The sequence below is a fragment of the Bos mutus genome, chromosome 5 (assembly GCF_027580195.1).
Source record: "Bos mutus isolate GX-2022 chromosome 5, NWIPB_WYAK_1.1, whole genome shotgun sequence".
Lineage (NCBI taxonomy): Eukaryota > Metazoa > Chordata > Mammalia > Artiodactyla > Bovidae > Bos > Bos mutus.
The window spans coordinates 25,926,238-25,943,837 of NC_091621.1; the positions used below are offsets into that span (position 1 = coordinate 25,926,238).

General features: G+C 35.7%; 1 protein-coding gene across 1 annotated transcript in view; it reads left to right on the plus strand.

Annotated features, from left to right (window-relative positions):
- Positions 1–17,600, plus strand: part of CAND1 (cullin associated and neddylation dissociated 1) — a 38,528-nt gene that overhangs the window by 762 nt on the left and 20,166 nt on the right. The window contains exons 2-3 of the mRNA XM_005888135.3: positions 8,336–8,479; positions 15,742–15,896. Of these exons, the coding sequence (XP_005888197.1) occupies positions 8,336–8,479; positions 15,742–15,896 (299 nt within the window). The remainder of the gene's footprint in view (positions 1–8,335; positions 8,480–15,741; positions 15,897–17,600) is intronic.

A 17,600-nucleotide genomic window follows, 5' to 3' on the forward strand; every position in this document is an offset into this window, starting at 1 on the left:
GCCAGGCCTACTCGCCGGCCTGCCCGAGGCGCTAGGCCTCCCTGCTCGTGGGGCCCGAGCTGCTGCTGCTACCCACGCGGGGTCCCAGCTGCGTCTCCTTTACCGCAGATGTGAGCAGGCCTAGGTGCATTCTGCTTGAACGATTTGCTTTTCCTCCCAAGTCTTCGGGGTTGTGTTATAAACTTTTTCTTTGGATTATCCCTTTAGTAAAGGTGGTAAGAAGGTGGAGGGGGTGCCAGGATGGTGGAAACTTGACTCCTAGAGTTTTCCCGCCAGCATCTCTTGTCATTTTTCTTTGGCAGGTAAAAACCCAAGCAGGAACTCAGGGTTTCAGTCCTGTTTCCTTTTATTCAAAATTACTGCCAGAAAGGTGAATTGCTGAACCTTAAACAAGTACTGGGAACAAATGGATCTTATTGAAAGGAGTTTTCTAATATGGGGGCGGTGAATATGAAGGTTTGTTATAAAGTTCTGTTCCTGGAGACTTGTGCTGTTGGTTCCAGACCTTGGTCACATGCATATTGAAGAATTGTTATATTTTCACAGATCATCTTGGATTTTTTTCTCTTTTCTTTTTTGCACAGTAATAATTGCTACATTCCTTGCTTCCCGCCTTCTATTCCATCACGAATTAAATTTAAATAAGCTCCCCATCTGAAGCGGATTTTTATATTTTTTGATACTTGTTTTGTTCTCTAGTGGTTGTATTTTCTGTGCATTTTAAAGGGAAGAACAAATAGTCTTCAATTTGAATTTTGGTCCAAGGGTTGTTTTTTTTCCCGTATGAACAGTACATTTTAAAACCTGAAAACACACCCAAACCTTAGGTCCTGGGGGAAAATTTTTCCGTTTGTTAAAGAATCATGAAAAATGTAATAATCGTGTTGCTAGTTAAATTGATATGCTGGTATATTAAGATAGCCAATGAAATACATTTTGGTATTGTGGCTTCAAAGCCAAGAATGATTTTCAAAAAGTTTTGCTACCTAGGGAGTTTTTAAGTATTGCATTCAAAACTTTTAAAATTAGTTAAAAGTTGCTCATAATAAATATTTTAGTGTTTTGGGAAGAGACGATTATTTGGGGTATTTTTAGGTTTGTGAGTTTTAGAGTGAAAATAAAAATTATTGGGGGAAATAAAAGTTGTTTGTTCCTTAAAGGATTAGAATGTTGTTTCCCTTTGGAGCTTTGCTTGCTTTCAGTGCAAGCCACTGAAAATACAGAAATCAAGTCATGTGATAATACTGCATATGTGATTATTGACCGAAGCCTCCTTACATTTTTTGTAAAAGAAAGTAATACATATATGCTTGAGGGTTTTTTACAAATTATATGGAAGAGTAATACTCAATGTGGAACTCGATAAGGGTTATCTACCAGTTTGGGCTTGAATAAATCAAAACATTGCTTGGAGGATTAATCTTCTAAAAATGATATATTTCTAATAGTTGGTGAATATTATAGAAGATATGCCTAGGAACAGTAAATGCCTTTCAGTAATTTGTCATAAAGATATTCTTAATAACTGTATTTTTAAGACCTGTAATACGCTCACACCCTTTAGTAATAGACAAGACTTTGAAACCAAAGCACTATGTATGTAAAGTAACTGACATGTAAGAGATTAATTAAAACAGCATTTGCAGTCAAGTACAAGGTTTTTCTGTATTTGAATACATGTGTTCTATTTTAAAATGATGCTTTCTAATTTCTCTTTAGAAATTTATATACTTGTTTATTTTGCTGGAAATATCACAGTTGTAGTCACATGTTTTAAAATACCTAATGCTAGAAGGATCTTGAGGACACGATTAATTAACATTATAGAAAATCTTAACGTATGCAGACTACTTTACCTTGTGCAAGGGGAAGAGAAAACAGTACATCCAAAAGGAAAAAAAAATCGTGTCCGACTCTGTGTGACCCCATAGACGGCACCCACCAGGCTCCCCCGTCCCTGGGGTTCTGCAGCCAAGAACACTGGAGTGGGTGCTTGGTGATTCTGTAGATAAAAGAATGAGAACTTTAATATGCACAAATAAAGCAAATGCTTCGTTTATAAATACTAATCCTGAATATTCAGTGGGTTGAGGTAACTAATGGTATTCTGCTTTTATTTTCATGTACTTCACCACCAACTGAATTAAAGCATTCCAGGGAATCAAAAGCTAAACGAATTTTTTTATCATTGTTTTATCTCTCTGTACATAATAGTTAATACTTACTGTGGACTTTATACACTTGATCCTTACAACTTTAATAAAGTAGACACAAGCAGTCTCTGTTACGGTTGAGGAAACTTCAGTCTGACAATAAGTGCTTGCCCAAGGGCAGTTTGACAGCAGCAGATCTAGGATTTCCAGATAACCTCAGGGCATAAACTCTCAACTACCATACTCTACTTCACCAAGGTTTTTACCAGAGGACATTACGAATAAGACTTTAAATTTCAGTTCTGAGTTAGGCTTGTGGAATATTTTGTGCTAGAAGACACTTTAAATTCCTTAAGAGGTACTCCAAAAAGTTGAAGATTAGTGCTTGCCTTCAGTATTGTCTGCATGCTTGTTGAATGGTTAAGACATTTGTAAAAAGATAATTAACCCAGGGCTGTATGTAGTTTTCAGGCCTAAGTGGCAGAGAACATGAAAGCAAGGAGATTCACGTGCAAGGTGTGATCTGAGTTAGGTCTTGAAGTTAGAGAATATGAGTACAGGTGTGAGAGCATTCTCTACAAAGCACCACTCAGGGAGAGAGTATAAATAATCTTGTTAGACATGGCAGGGACCTTTTCTTATTGAACTGAATCCTGCACTTAATTTAGGGCCTTGGTCCTGGGAGTTCTCAATAGATAACTTGTTTTAGTTGATTTCCAGAGTTAAGAAAAAAAAAAACATAAGGATTGGGAAAGTTTCTTTAAGAAATCATTGCAAAATCTACCCAAATTATTTGATGCGATCTTAATTCACTGCGTTGTAGAATTTCCCAGCTTGATAATGGGTTGTCACCAAATTAATTTATATATTTTGACTATTGGAAAACATTTGCTCTTGAAAACTGTTTAAGATGCTAATAAAAATATTAGGCCTGTTACGGAATCATCAGCTTTCAGAGTTGAAAGGGACCTTACAGGTCCTATAATAGCTGAAAGTACTGTGTGGGCATTTACAGTAATGTGTTAGGGGAAGATTGAGGGCAGGAGGAGAAGGGGGCAGCAAAGGATGAGATGGTTGGATAGCATGACTGACTCAGTGGACATGAGTTTGAGCAAACTCCAGGAGATAGTAAAGGACAGGGAAGCCCGGTGTGCTGCAGTCCATGATGTCACAAAGATCAAACATAACTGAGCAACTGAATGACAGCTGTTATAACAGGAGAGGCTCTTCTGCTTGTGTTTGAAGAAAAGTAGATTTGATCAGAAGAAATAGATTTGTAGATTTAAGAAGGTGACTTCTGAGCATTTTCTAAGTACTTTGCCTGTTGATGGCAGTGATTTACGTGATTTCACTTAATGTGATTTGGAGGGAGGTGTGGATGCAGGTACTGCTAACACTCATAATCAGCAATAGTTAGGTCTCACCACTGAAAAAGAGGAGAAAGGGACCTCATTGAGGACACTGGGAAGAAGAAAGATGGCTAAAAAGTAGTTTTATTTACATGAACAATACTAAGACTGTCCCAAGTTGATTCATGACTAAGAGAAGAAATGAGAAAAAGTGAGATAGCGGTGGGGTGTGTATGAAATCTTTGAAAGGTAATTTGTTCATTGGGAAATGCAGTTTGCCAATAGCCTTTAAATCTTTGTTGGAAGCAAGGGTAAAATTTAAAATTGTGTTTGTGTATTAGAAGTGTTGTGAAAACCACTCACTGTGGTTTTCACAGTGTATCTTTCTACCATTATTTCTGCCTCTCCGCATTGGATTTGTTTACGGTGAATAAGTTCACTCCTCCGGGAACTTTCGGTTCAGTAGAATAAGCCAAGTGTGTTAAGTTGCAGTCTCTCACTGTCTAGCTTATAACTTTTTGTGCAGAGCCTTGGCACAGTTTCTAATGGTAGCACCAAAATATTTGAGTAAATGAGATGCCACTGCCTGTAGGTTAATCCACCTGGGACTCCCATAGAAGTCTGCTTGTTAACAACTTCCTCCTCTCCCACCTTAAAACTTATTTTTTCTTGTTAATGTTCCATCCACCAAATGTCCCAGTTGGAACCCTTGATATCACCCTTTCTTCTTTACTTTAGTTCCCTGATGAGTATTTCTCAAATTAGTCTCCTTATCTCAGGCCTCTTTAATGCAGTATGTTGGTAGTTCTTCCATTAGAATTTTCTTCCTAAATATCACAGCTGATCATTGCCTTCTGCACTAATTCCCATCGATGAGATAAACTCATGAGAGGTTGCCCACCTAAGCTGACTGAAATTACTCTCCCTCAAATCGCTAACAGTCTCCAGGTAACTTAGTGGGTGGTTTCTTTGCTCTTTTATTTTGTATGTAAACACTGTTTACCATTTTTTCCTTCTTGAAATTTTCATATGTATAGGTGTCCCTCCCACAGGTTGGGTTTGTTACCATTTGTCTCAGTAAGAGGTTGTTAGTACCTATTTGGATAATTTTGGGAAGGTCTAAGGAGGCAGGGGTTTGTTTGCTTTAGAGTGGATGTTGTCAGAAAGGGGCAATTCGATCACTTGACATCTTAATAAATGTTATAAGGAGGCATGGTAAAGCAAGGGAACAGCTATTGTAAAGCAGAAGTTGCAGTCACTCTTTTAGTTAGGAGGATGTTTGGTGTTTTGTGTTGCTAAGTGAACTTACCTGAAATGGATGTTCTGTGTGATTATATATAGGAAAACAATATCCTTTCACTGTAAGATAAGATCTGTTGATCTGTTTGGATTATTCATTTGGATATTGTAATTGAAGTTTAGGTATGAACCTCAGAACAGTTCCTGGACTGTAGAGGCTACTGGGCCCCCTTTCTCAGCATCTCTCCCCTCCCCCCAAATCTTCATTTTTTTGGCCAAGAGCAGATGAAGTTGGTCTTCAGGGCAGTAATTCATGATGGTGACGGCTATACTTTTGCTGGGATTTTGTTGATTAGGATCAGAGGAGTGGCCATTGAGTGTAGTCTAGTGGAACTAGGCTTGTTAATTCTCTCTCCCTCTGATGTAAGATGAGTGATTGAACCATCTAATGTGTGACAGTGGTTATTCAGTAACATTAAGACTGGACAGGATACATACCCACTGTAACACCAGAATCCTGTGTTTTCCCTCCTATTTCTTTGTACTTAACTCATGCTTTACTACTCCCATATCTAATCCATTTCAAAAGCCTGTTAATTTTTAATCTTGTAAGTCTCAAATAGGGTTGTTTGTTGTTCTACAGTAGTTACATGTCTAATATGTATTTCTTCTGGAAGACACATCATGACCCTCTTGTGTGCTATCAGGGACAGTAGATAGCGCTTCAGCACTGCACCTGGAGGGGTCATTCTAAACAGCAAAATTACCAACAAAAAGCACAGACATGCAAAAAAAAAAAAAATGGCACCAGATAGACTGAGAGGAGGATGCTTGTTTACATATGAGAGGCGAAGTAAGGCAGACCATTACCTTGGACAGTGTCAGCTGAGAGTGTGTGCGGATGCGTACTTCGGGTGCTTCAAATGTTTCGTGGTTCTTCACATGTCTGCAAATGACATGAAAGCATTGGAGAATTGATTTGGGGGTTACAACACATTTTACTTTGCTAATGAGAATTGGCTGTATGTCCATTTTTCCATCTCCATTGACTGTCATAACTCTAATTCTAGTTACCATCATTTCTCACCTAGACCGCTGCAGTAGCTCTCCTTACTGTTCTCCATTCGGTCTGCTAAATGAAGTTTGATTCTCTTCAAACTATTTTCCACAGTGTAACTAGAGTAATACTTGGAAAATGTTAATCTGATCATTCCACTTACTCTTCATTTCTACCTCAAATGCTTTTCAGTAGCTTCCCATCACTTTTACAATAAAGACTAAAATCTTGGTAAGGTCTTCAGACTTCTCTGATCTTTTGGCCCTTGCTTACTTGGTTATAACCTCCCCACTCCCCATACACAGTTCCTATTCGTGTTTAGGACCTTAGTCTTTTCTGATACACAACTTTCTTTCCAGTCTAGCTCATGTTATTTTGTTAGCCCATTGTCTTTGTATCATGTTCCTTTCCTTCATAGCATTTATCTCAGTTCATAACTACATATGATGTAAGTACTCATATATGTAGTTTAAAAAAAATTATTATGCCTCCATTCGATTGTTACGTTAACTTCAAGGTGCAGGAAGCACCTGTGTTTGCTTTTGCTAGCCCTTGTCTCCATAGCACCTAGCATAGTACCTGACAGAAGGTTCTCAGGACATAGTGAACGAGTATGTACAGCCTGTCCCATCTTCACCTCAGCCTGGATTTCCATCTTCCCGTTAGGTTTCCCTGTGTCTCAGACACACTGAATTGCTTCTCATCTGGGGTGCTATGCTCCTCCCCAGCACCACCACCATGCACACAGATTTAAAAATCCCAAACCAGCTTTCTCCATGGAAACCCCTCTTAAACCTTTGAAATCCAAACTGTCAATTCTTTGGTGTGGTCATTGCCGCACACCCTTGAGTATTTTTAAGTTTGTGTGAGATTTGTCCAAGTTACCTGTTTGTCTGCCATGTGAGATGAAAAGTTCAAAGGAAGGGACTGGATCTAAGTTTATCATTTCAGCCCTTCGTGCCATAGCTAAAGCAATAAATGCGTAAGAGACATTTTACAAATTGGCTTCTCAGTCTGCCATGGACAGCTTTCAAACTGGTCAAACTACTTCTTTTTCAGATTTATAGTGCAAACTTTTTAACACATTAACAGAGGGAACTTTCTGGTTTTAGGGTCACAATTAAAACGTAATTCTTACTATCGCAATCTAGTTTTCTGATTTTTAAAAATATTATCTATTGCTAATTTTGCTGATGCTCACTTCAGCTTTTAAAAATGTTTAACTGTTAATTATAGATTTTTGAAATCAATAAGTTTCTTTATTAGAGTATAAGTTCTCTGAGGGTCCTTTGCTCATAATCCAGCCTTTGTAGCATAACAGGCAGTGAATAAATAAATGGTAAATAAAGGAAGGGATCTTTGTACCCGTAGTTTCTTCAGAACTATAAAATAACTTTTTATTGGGATGATATGCTTTTTTAAATTTAAATTGATGATCACTGTGTTTTCTCTTCAACTGTATGATTAACATTTCAGAGATTCTTAGAGGTTCCTAACTGATATGCCTGTCTAATGGATTTTATCTAAGTAAAATAATTGGTGAAGATGCTTTTCGTGCTTTGCGTGTAGAAGTGCGTGCATGGTTCTATTCAGTTGTTTTTTTCTTTTTAACTTTCCGGACTGTTAACATGATTTTAAATTCATTTTTTTCATCATGTACAATGGGAAGAGGCTTCCAATTAGGAGAACAGTGTTAATTTTAAAAGGCACAGGATTAATTTACCTGTGTTATCCCAATTTGACCATATGCTTTTCTTTTTAAGCAGTTTAACAAGACTTGATAAGAATTATGCTGGTGTGTAGTTTAAAACTTTGTCCTTTGGCAGTGGTCCTTAAGGAAAGGGGGCTAGATGTCTGGTGGAACAGCTTTCTGCTTCAAAACATCCTTTTGAAAATACACTTGATTCTGGTGGTGGGAGTTGGGATGGAGGTGAGAGTGCATTTTGTAATTTTCCCAGTGGTTTGTAATATGAGCCGCCCAGTCTGACACTAAAGTATTGCACAGGAAGGTATTCTTAATGTTAAAGACTTCCTAGATAAAATTCAAATCACACGCAAAGTAAAAGTAGAGAGGCACTTTTCTTACCCTAAAAGCCTTGATGCAATTATAGTTGACCCCATAACTATGGGTTTGAACTTCACGGGTCCACTTAACATGGGAACATTTTTCATTAAATGCATACCGTATATACTACATGATCTGTGATTGGTTGAATCTGCAGATGGAGAACTGTGCAGTTGTGGATGTTGACTGTAAAGTTATACATGGATTTTTGATGAGATGAGGAGGGGGTGGGGCATGGGGAGGCTTGGCACCTTTAATGCCCACGTTGCTCAAGGGTCAGCTTTATTATTCATTGAAGGTCCTGTCAGTAAATTTGAAATCAAGGCTAACCTGAGGAAAATAAAGCCAATGATACCTTATTTAAAAGAGTACATCAGGACTTAGATATGAGTGATAGCATTAGATTTGAAAACAGTGATTTTTATTAATGCTTAAAAATTTTAATTACTGACAAATTTTAATCTTTTATTAGGTTTATGGCTACAAATGATTTGATGACAGAACTGCAGAAAGATTCCATCAAGTTGGATGATGATAGTGAAAGAAAAGTAGTGAAAATGATTTTGAAGTTACTGGAAGATAAAAATGGAGAGGTACAGAATTTAGCTGTCAAATGGTAAGTTGTGTTTTACTTGATTCCTACCACCTCAGCTTTTAAAAAGTTCAATATGGTAACTGGTAAATTTTCTTAGTTTTGTTCTAAGTCTTTGTGGAGTGTTTTAGACTTTGTGGGTATCTTGACTTAGCATTTGTACTTGGTACGTAGACACATCCTTATATGTAGTTTCTATATTGGCTAGAACAATGGTATTTATATCTTATGAAACTTTAGAAAGACTGGTTCTCTTACTTATTTGGCCAGATTTTTTAGCTGGGTTAAAAGGCCTACTTACTGTATATTCCAAGGCAGTGTGGAGTTTAAGAACCAATGATAAGGGAAGTAAAAAATAATAAGACTTAGTAAAGGATAGCAGCAGTTAAAACTATAGTTCACTTAACACTGATGATACAACAGTTAAAAGAATTCCCATTACTTTGGAGAGTGGTGCATTGAGAGCATCTTTTAGGTGTGATATTGACAACTGGGTAGAGAATTTGAGTTCTTGGTAAATTGTATTAATGCACCTTTTTAATTTATGCATATCAAATATTAGAGATCCTTAAAAACTTACATAGTAAGTTATTGGTAAGTACAATAACTTTGGCTTCCTATAAAGTTAAATTATAGAATTTAATCTCATTTTGTATGACATATAATATGTGGTATTAATTTAAATAGAGCATTCTCATTATTACTTTTGAATATTCTTATAAAGGCTTTACATTTATTTAAGGCTAAGGATTTACACATCTGTAAAAACAGGCAAAGTGTGAGAAATCATTGGTCAGCATAGATTTTTCTAGACATGTAATACAACTTTCTTTAACTTGGGGCATTTGCAGGTTTAAAATAAAATGGGTCTTCAAAAAAAAAATAAGTTGCAGGATAGAGCCAATGAGTCTAGTTTTACTTTAGTAGTTATTTTCATCTTTTATTTTGGTATGTGCTTATTAACAAACAAAATTTTGTCTAACATATGTGCTGAGCAATTAACTAGCCTTTAAAAATGATAATAAAAAGTAGGTTTTGTCCCAGATTGAGAGGTACACAGATCTTTATTCACTTGAGTATGAATCTTGTTAGAAACCTGAGCTTTTGATGATCTCTTATACATAAAATTTAACAGGTGGGGGGAAATGACATATATTTAATAATATAAGAAAGAAGATAGAAACAAAGGTAATATATTAGGAGATAAAACTCAAGAACTGATTCTAGGAGGAGGGAAAGTCCTAATAGATAAATCACTAAGTAGCTTTATCAAGAAATTGAAAAATCTGTCAAAGAACTCATCACCCAAAAGAAACCCCTGCCCAAAAATCTTCTCACACACTCTTTGAAACTTCAAACAACAGATAATTCCAGTATAGATAGTTCTAGAATTATTTACAACATAAAGTATTAAAACCTTTTAAACAAAATACTGATAACAAATTCTGACTAAATATAACACTAAAAGAAGATTATACATCAGTTTCATTTAAATGTTCAAAATAAAATCAGTAGTATATTAAGTGCAGTTTACCATGACCAAGTGGATTTCATCCTGAATATAAGGACAATTTAATATTATGGGCTTTATTAATATTTTTATTTCATCATGTTAATAGATGAGGGGAAAAAACTATCTGGTTAGTTGTCAAGGTACTGATGAGATTCAACTTTTGTTCTTCGTTTAAAAGAAAAAAATAAAATCCAACACCTAGACTGCTTAATATAATTAGAGGAATGAAGTACTTTCTGAAAACTGGCATCATATTTAATGTCAGAGTGAAGAACAGGTCAGAGATGCTTTATATCATTGACGTGAATTCATCACTCGTTTCAAGTAAAGCATTTAATAACAGGAAATCCATAGGTCCTTTTTTAAAAAGTGCACAAACACATTTATACCTCAACCCAAAAGCCACTAAATTACCAGATACTTTCACACTAAAGGCAGGAACACGAGTGTTTCTCTATCTTCATTAGATTTCTTTTGAAGGCATTAGCTACTGTAAGACAAGGGGGAGGAAATTAAGACATAAAAGAATTTTAAAAGGTCATAGCCAAAAACAAGTCAATCAAGAAAAGAGAATAAAAAATTCAGTGAAGGAGTGTGCTGTAAAATTAATGAACAAAAATCAGCCTTCATATAAGCAAATAAAACAGAAGATATGGAAGCAAATGTCCGTTTATTACAGCAACAGAAAGACAAAATGCCTAGCAATAAATGTAACAGATGTTACAGTGGTGACTTTGGGTGAGGATATTGTGTGGTTTAAAGTAAGCATATAATTTTATTTGTTAAAAAACTTTTATAGGAGAAAAACTTGACAATACTCTTGACCAATAGCAAAAATGTACTTGTGAACAAATGGCAAGACATCTCAGGTCCCTGGATAGAATAACTCAACAGAGTTGTTAGTTCTGGGTTATTTTAATGCTAACTTAACTTGAAAAATCAAGTTTTTCCCACAAGCTGGGGTTGATTCTAAAGGGCATTTTGCAAAGAGGGGCAGGATATTTGCTTGTTAGACCACAAAAGCCCTGAAAAATCACTGGACTTGGAGATGTATTGGTTAACCCTGCTTGATATGAAAACATAGTGTTATGTTTATCTAATGAAAGCAGTGAGGTAGTGACGCATTAATAGAACAGTAGTGGAAAATAGGATGGAAACTACGTGATGCAGTTGGTGGCATCATGAGAAAAGTTGAACTTTTTTTTCTTTTAAACTGGATTACCATTTGGAAAACATAAAATTGTATCCTTACCTCACAACTTCTTACTAGAGGTCAACATTGTTCACCTTAAGTTGGTTTTATTTTGGATATATTAGCGTTTTGTGACTTTTTGCTGCTGACTAGTAGTTCATTGATATCTTTTTAGGGTTTGGCTATTGTGCATAAAGGTAGAATGACATTCTTGTAAGAATCTTAGGACATGTGTCTTTCTTTATTTCTTAGGAAGAATGAAATTGCTGTTGTCTATTTGGTGGCACTAGTGGTAAAGAACCTGCCTGCCAATGCAGGAGACATAAGAGACTCAGGTTCAATCCCTGCCTGGGGGAAAATCCCGTGGAGGAGGAAATGGCAGCCCACTCCAGTATTCTTGCCTGGAGAATCCCATGGATAGTGGTGCCTGACAGGCTATAGTCTGTTGGCTTGCAAAGAGTTGAACATGACTGAAGCGACTTAGCATGCATGAACATTTGGATTTTTAAGAAACTGATAATTGTTTTCCAAAGTATTTGTACCATTTTACATGAAAGTACAGTTGTTCCGCATTATCATCAACGGTTGGTTGTGTTACTTTTTTTTTTTTTGGCTACGACTCTCAACATTGCAGATGGTTTCCCTACCATGGATCAAACCTGTGCCCCCTGCAGTGGAAACATGGAGTCCTAACTGCTGGATTGCCAGGAAGTCCTGGTTATGTTGCTTTTTAATTTATCTCTTCTAATTGGTGTATAGGTGTAGTTTTAATTTCCATTTCTCTGAATGACTACTGATGTTTAATGTTGTTTTGTTTGTTTATTGCCATTTACTTTTTTGTGGACTTTCCCCAGTTTTTAAAATTGAGGTTGTCTTTTTATTACTGAATTGTAGTTCATATATTCTGGGTATATGTCCTTTTGCACATATATGTTTTATAAGTATTTTCTCCCAATTTGACCTTAAATTTTTAATTTACTTTAAAATTTAGTTTGACTTAATTTATAAATTAGTTTCAGCTTTTATGGTTATTGCTTTCTGTGTTCTTAGAAATCTGTTTATATTATGTTGCAAAGATTGTCCTTGTTTTCTAAAAGCTTTATAGTTTCAGCTTTTTAGTTCTGTGATCTATCTTGAATTAATTTTTATGAAGTAGAAATTGAGGTTATTTCTTTTTTTGCATATGGATATCCAGTTGTTGAAGCGCCATTTATTGAAAGCATCTTCCTTTCTGTACTGTCAGTTTTGGCATCTCCATCAAAAGTCGATTGACTATAAAAGTGTTAGGTCTATTTCCAGACTCTGTTATGTTCCACTGGTCTATTTGTCTATTCTAATGTCAATGCCATATTGTTTTATTAGCATAGCTCAGGCTTTTTCAGGCTTGGTGCTCTTGAGTTTTGGGACCAGATAATTCTTTGTTATGGGGAACTATCTTGTACATTCCATGTATTGTTGGATATTTAGCAGTCTCTCAGCTTTTACCCACTATTTTTGCCAGTAGTATTCCTTCATGCCTCAGTAGGAGCAACCAAAAATGTCTCCAGACATGCCAAATTTTTGTTGAAGGGCAAAAATCTCCCTTGGTTGAGAAACGCTGGTACAGATCTGTAGAAGTCTGAAGTAAGGTCATGTAAGTTTTCTAGCCTCATTTTTCTTTTCTCAAGAGTATTTTAAGTTCTTTGTATTTCATGTAAATTTTAGAATCAGTTTCTCAGGTTCTGTGTTAAAAATAAGCTTGCTCAAATTTTGATTGAAATTGTGTTGAAGCTATAGAAATATTTGAAGAGGATCAACAATTACAATAATAACTAGATCTTTTAACCATTAACTGCAGTATCTCATAATTATTACAGTACTTTCTGTTCATTCCTTGGGATATTCTACCTTAACAATTGTTATCAGTGAATATCCACCTCTTTTAATCCTAATTTTGGTAATTTGTTTTCTCTATTTTCCCCTCAATTCATTTAATCAAGGATTTACCATATTTACTAATCTTATCAAAGAACTGACTTTAAGGTTGGTTCATTTTCCCTATTGTGTGTTGTCTTATTTTACTGATTGCTTTTTTTTTTTTTTAACTATTTTTCTTTCCTTTCATTTTTTCCTTTCCTAATTCTTAAACATTTAAAGGTATATTTTCTCTAAGTAGTGTGTGATTAATTTTTTATATCATTCAGTTTGAAGCATTTTTAATCTCCATTGTGATGATTATTTGATTTACCAGTTATTTAGAAGCAATTTTCAAATATTTAGAGGTTTTCTGGATGTTTATTTTTAATGGTTTCTGACTTAATTGCATATGATCAGAGAATCATACTCTTTAAGATTTCAGAGAGGTTTATTTTGTTTGTTTTGGTTTGTATTGTTCTGTCTACTCACTGAGATTGGTTTTATGATTCAGCATATGATAGCTCAGTTGGTTAAGAATCTGCTTGCAAAGCAGGAGACCCTAGTTCGATTCCTGGGTTGGAAGATCCCCTGGAGAAGGGATAGGCTACGCACTCCAGTATTCTGGCCTGGAGAATTCCATGAACTGTATAGTCCATCAGGTCGCAAAGAGTTGGACGTGACTGAGTGGCTTTCACTGTGGTGGATGCTCCCTGTGTATATTTGAAAGTGTTTTCTACAGAAGTTGGATGTGATATATTATAAATGTCAGGTCAAGGTAGCTGGTAGTGTTGTTCTGATGTATATATCCTTTGTGATTTTTTTTCCTTAATATTAAATACTGAGAGAAGGAGTGTTAAAATTTTCAACTATCATTGTCTGTTTATCTGTTTTTGTCTTTAATAATGGCAATTTTTGCTTCATGTATTTTAAAGCTGTATGATTAGAGGCATACATATTTATAATTATGTCTTCCTGATGTTTGATGTTTTTATGAGTAAAAATATTTCTTTTTAAATATACTGTATCTTGGAATATATTTTTTCTTATGTTAATATAGCTGCCCCAGTTTTTTTTTTTAACTAGTATTTGCATAGTGCATCTTTTTTCTCTTACTTTCAGCTTTTAATCTGTTTTTATTTTTAAATTATGTGTCTTGTAGACAGCAGATGGTTAAGTCTTGCTTTTTTTCCTATTCAGTTTCATAATTTCTTCCCTTTGATGGTATTGTTTTTTAGTTCATTGTTTATTGTAAATATTGATGTAGGACGCTTTCAGTATGCCATTTTGCCTTTTTTCTATTTGTTTCTTTTGTTGTTGGTTTTTATTTAGTTTTGCAAATTCATTTGTATTTTTTGGCTGCTCTGGGCCTTCATTGCTGTGAGAGGGCTTTCTCTAGTTGTGCTAATAAGTAGGGGCTACTCTAGTTGTGGTACACAGGTTTCTCATTGAGGGTGGGTTCTCTTGTTGCAGAGCTCAGGCTCAGGAGTTGTGGCGCATGGGCTTAGTTGCCCCATGGCATGTGGAATCTTCTTGGAGCAGGGATTGAACCCACGTCCCCTGCATTGGCAGGCAGAGTCTTAACTTAACCATTGGACCAAAAGAGAAGTCCCTGTTGGTTTTGTTTTGTTTTTTACCTTTTTGGGGGCAATATTTTATAGCAACAATTCTGAAAGTTTGAGTTGGGGTCCCTGAAAAGTAACCCTGAAAGTTTAAAACTAATATGAGTAATGACTAAGTCAGGCAATTCTTTTGACTTCTCATCTCTTTAGTGTGTGTTGTATTCATTCTAGCATCTGATCCTTCCCTTTGAAATGCTCTTTTTTCTAACTATATCCCGTAAATGCAAGTACCTAAAATTTGTCTCTGAAGTGCAGTCTCCTGTCTGTAAATAAATACTAACATTGCATTTAAAAGTTATCTTTTTTTTTCTTTCTGTTGCGCAGAGTAGTGAATGCCTTCAGTTAATTTCTAAAATAGTTATGTGAGTTCCTTACCTCACCAACCAGATGGTAAATTTTTGAAGATCAGGGCCGTACTTTTGTTATTCAGTACAGTCTTGAGTACAGTGGCTCTTCAATGGATAGTCATGCCCCAGGTGTCTATGTACTAAATTCTGTAGGAAGGACATAGGAGGAGAGCTTGCCTTTATCCTCAACCAGTGGACTTACATGCAGTGCTAAAATAATAGCAGTATGAGATACTAATATGAAAGGCATATTCAAGATGCTTTGGAAGCATGGAGAGGTTCTGACTTGTTTGGTTTCTGCAACTGATTACTTGATGCTTAAAACAAGAAAATAAAAGAAATATAAATTCTTGGGCTTATGAATCGAAAGAAGTTGGTGTTAGATGGTAGGAAGAAAGGATCACAGTTGGCAAATGTGATATGTTGGATAGAATTTCTATTGCTGGTAAATCATGGGATTCTTGTTAGGAACAGACTCCTAATTAGCTTTTTTATTACAAGATGTGTATTTGAAGGGTTTGCCAAGGGTGGGGGTCGGGTGAAAGCATCTTGAGTTTCATGATACTATGAAGAAAATAAATGGGAAGAAATTAGAAACTGCCAGAAGCTTATTAACCAAGAATTTTTTATACTCTTATTTGTATACTACTTGTCTGTCTTTCTGTGTTTTTTTTTTTATCTAGGTTAATTTTTTTTCTTTTTTTCTTTTTGTGTTTCAGTCTTGGCCCTTTAGTGAGTAAAGTGAAAGAGTACCAAGTAGAGACAATTGTAGATACCCTCTGCACTAACATGCTTTCTGATAAAGAACAACTTCGAGATATTTCAAGTATTGGCCTCAAAACAGTAATTGGAGAACTTCCTCCAGCTTCCAGTGGTAAGCAAGAGTGTTTTTTCCTTCTGTTTCCCTTTTATAAATGGAAGTGTTTCTCCTCTAATTTTTTTTTCCTCCTGGTCACACAGAGAGAGAGAGAGATGTATTTACCCCTGAAAGATCTTTGTAAATATCCCTTTGAACAGTGAGGGGAAAAAAGTCTATAGAGTCTTATTTTTGCTTAAAAATAAATTCAGTTATTTTGATTGAATTTAAGTATTTTTGGAATGCCAGTTCTGAAAATTTTTGGTGTTGGAACTTGATTTTATATCATTGCATGTACAGTGACTTGCAGAAAAGAGTCAAACCAGTGTATGCAATGGGAGAAAAGATACCCAAAACCATGAGTTATTTTGATTAGCTTTCCATTTTCAGTATTAATTTTGCTTTGCATTAGAATTTATGGTGTAAAACTTAACACTATTAAGATAGCTATGAAAGATTTCAGTTTACTAGTATCTTTAATTCAGGCTGAGCCTTTTATAACTACTTACAATTTTAAAAAGTTTAAAACAGTTACAGTTAATGAATTTGTCAAGTAATTAGCTTTTGATCTCCAACAGAAATTTTTATGTAAGTTTTAGAATTGGTCTTGACTACTAAGCTATTGGCTTAAATTAACAGTCTAAAGTTACTGTCTCATCTGCAAATGGAGTGCAATTACTCTTTCATGGAAATATGTGTATTGGTAAAAATGTAGTCTTAGTATGTAGTTTTCATTCATTTACTTAATATTTATTAATTACTGTGCTAACTATCATGCTAGATGATGCATGTATACTATTTCACTTTGTCCAAACGTTAATCCTGTGGGAGGTCTTAATACTGTAGATTGTTGATAAGAGAATTGAAATTCAGAGAGATTAGGTCAGTTCATCCAAAGTTTTGATTAGCTTGTTGGGTGAAGAAGATTCATACACATTATTTTCTAACCCAGAGTTGATGGGCTTTTTTTTCCTCACTGTATCATGTCATTGTTACTTTACCCTTACTGAATTAGTTACTTCAAAAACATTTCACCAACTCTTGAGTATGTCATTTATAGTTGTATTCAGTTCAGTTGCTCAGTCAAGTCCGACTCTTTGTGATCTCATGGACTGCAGCATGCCAGGCTTCCTGTCCATCACCAACTCCTGAAGCTTGCTGACTCATGTCCATCGATTTGGTGATGTGCCATCCAACCATCTCATCCTCTGTTGTCGTCCCCTTCTCTTCCTGCCTTCAGTCTTTCCCAGCATCAGGGTCTTTCCAGTGAGTCAGTTCTTTGCATCAGGTGGCCAAAGTACTGGAGTTTCAGCTTCAGCATCAGTCCTTCTAGTGAATATTCAGGACTGATTTCCTTTAAGATTGACTGGTTGGATCTCCTTGCTGTCCAAAGGACTCTCGAGTCTTCTCCAACCCCACAGTTTAAAAGCATCACTTCTTTGGCAGTCAGCTTTCTTCATACTACCAACTCTCACATCCATACATGATCACTGGAAAAACCAAAGATTTGACTAGATGGACCTTTGTTGGCAAAGTAATGTCTTTGCTTTTTAATATGCTGTCTAGGTTAGTCATAACTTCTTCCAGGTTAGTCATAACTTCTTCCAAGGAGCAAGCATCCTTTTATTAGCTATATTGATAATTTTCCTCATTTTTTCCCCTCATTAAAACATGTTTGTTTTTAGCCGATTTCTGGCTCTAACAGGAATTCTGTTAACCATG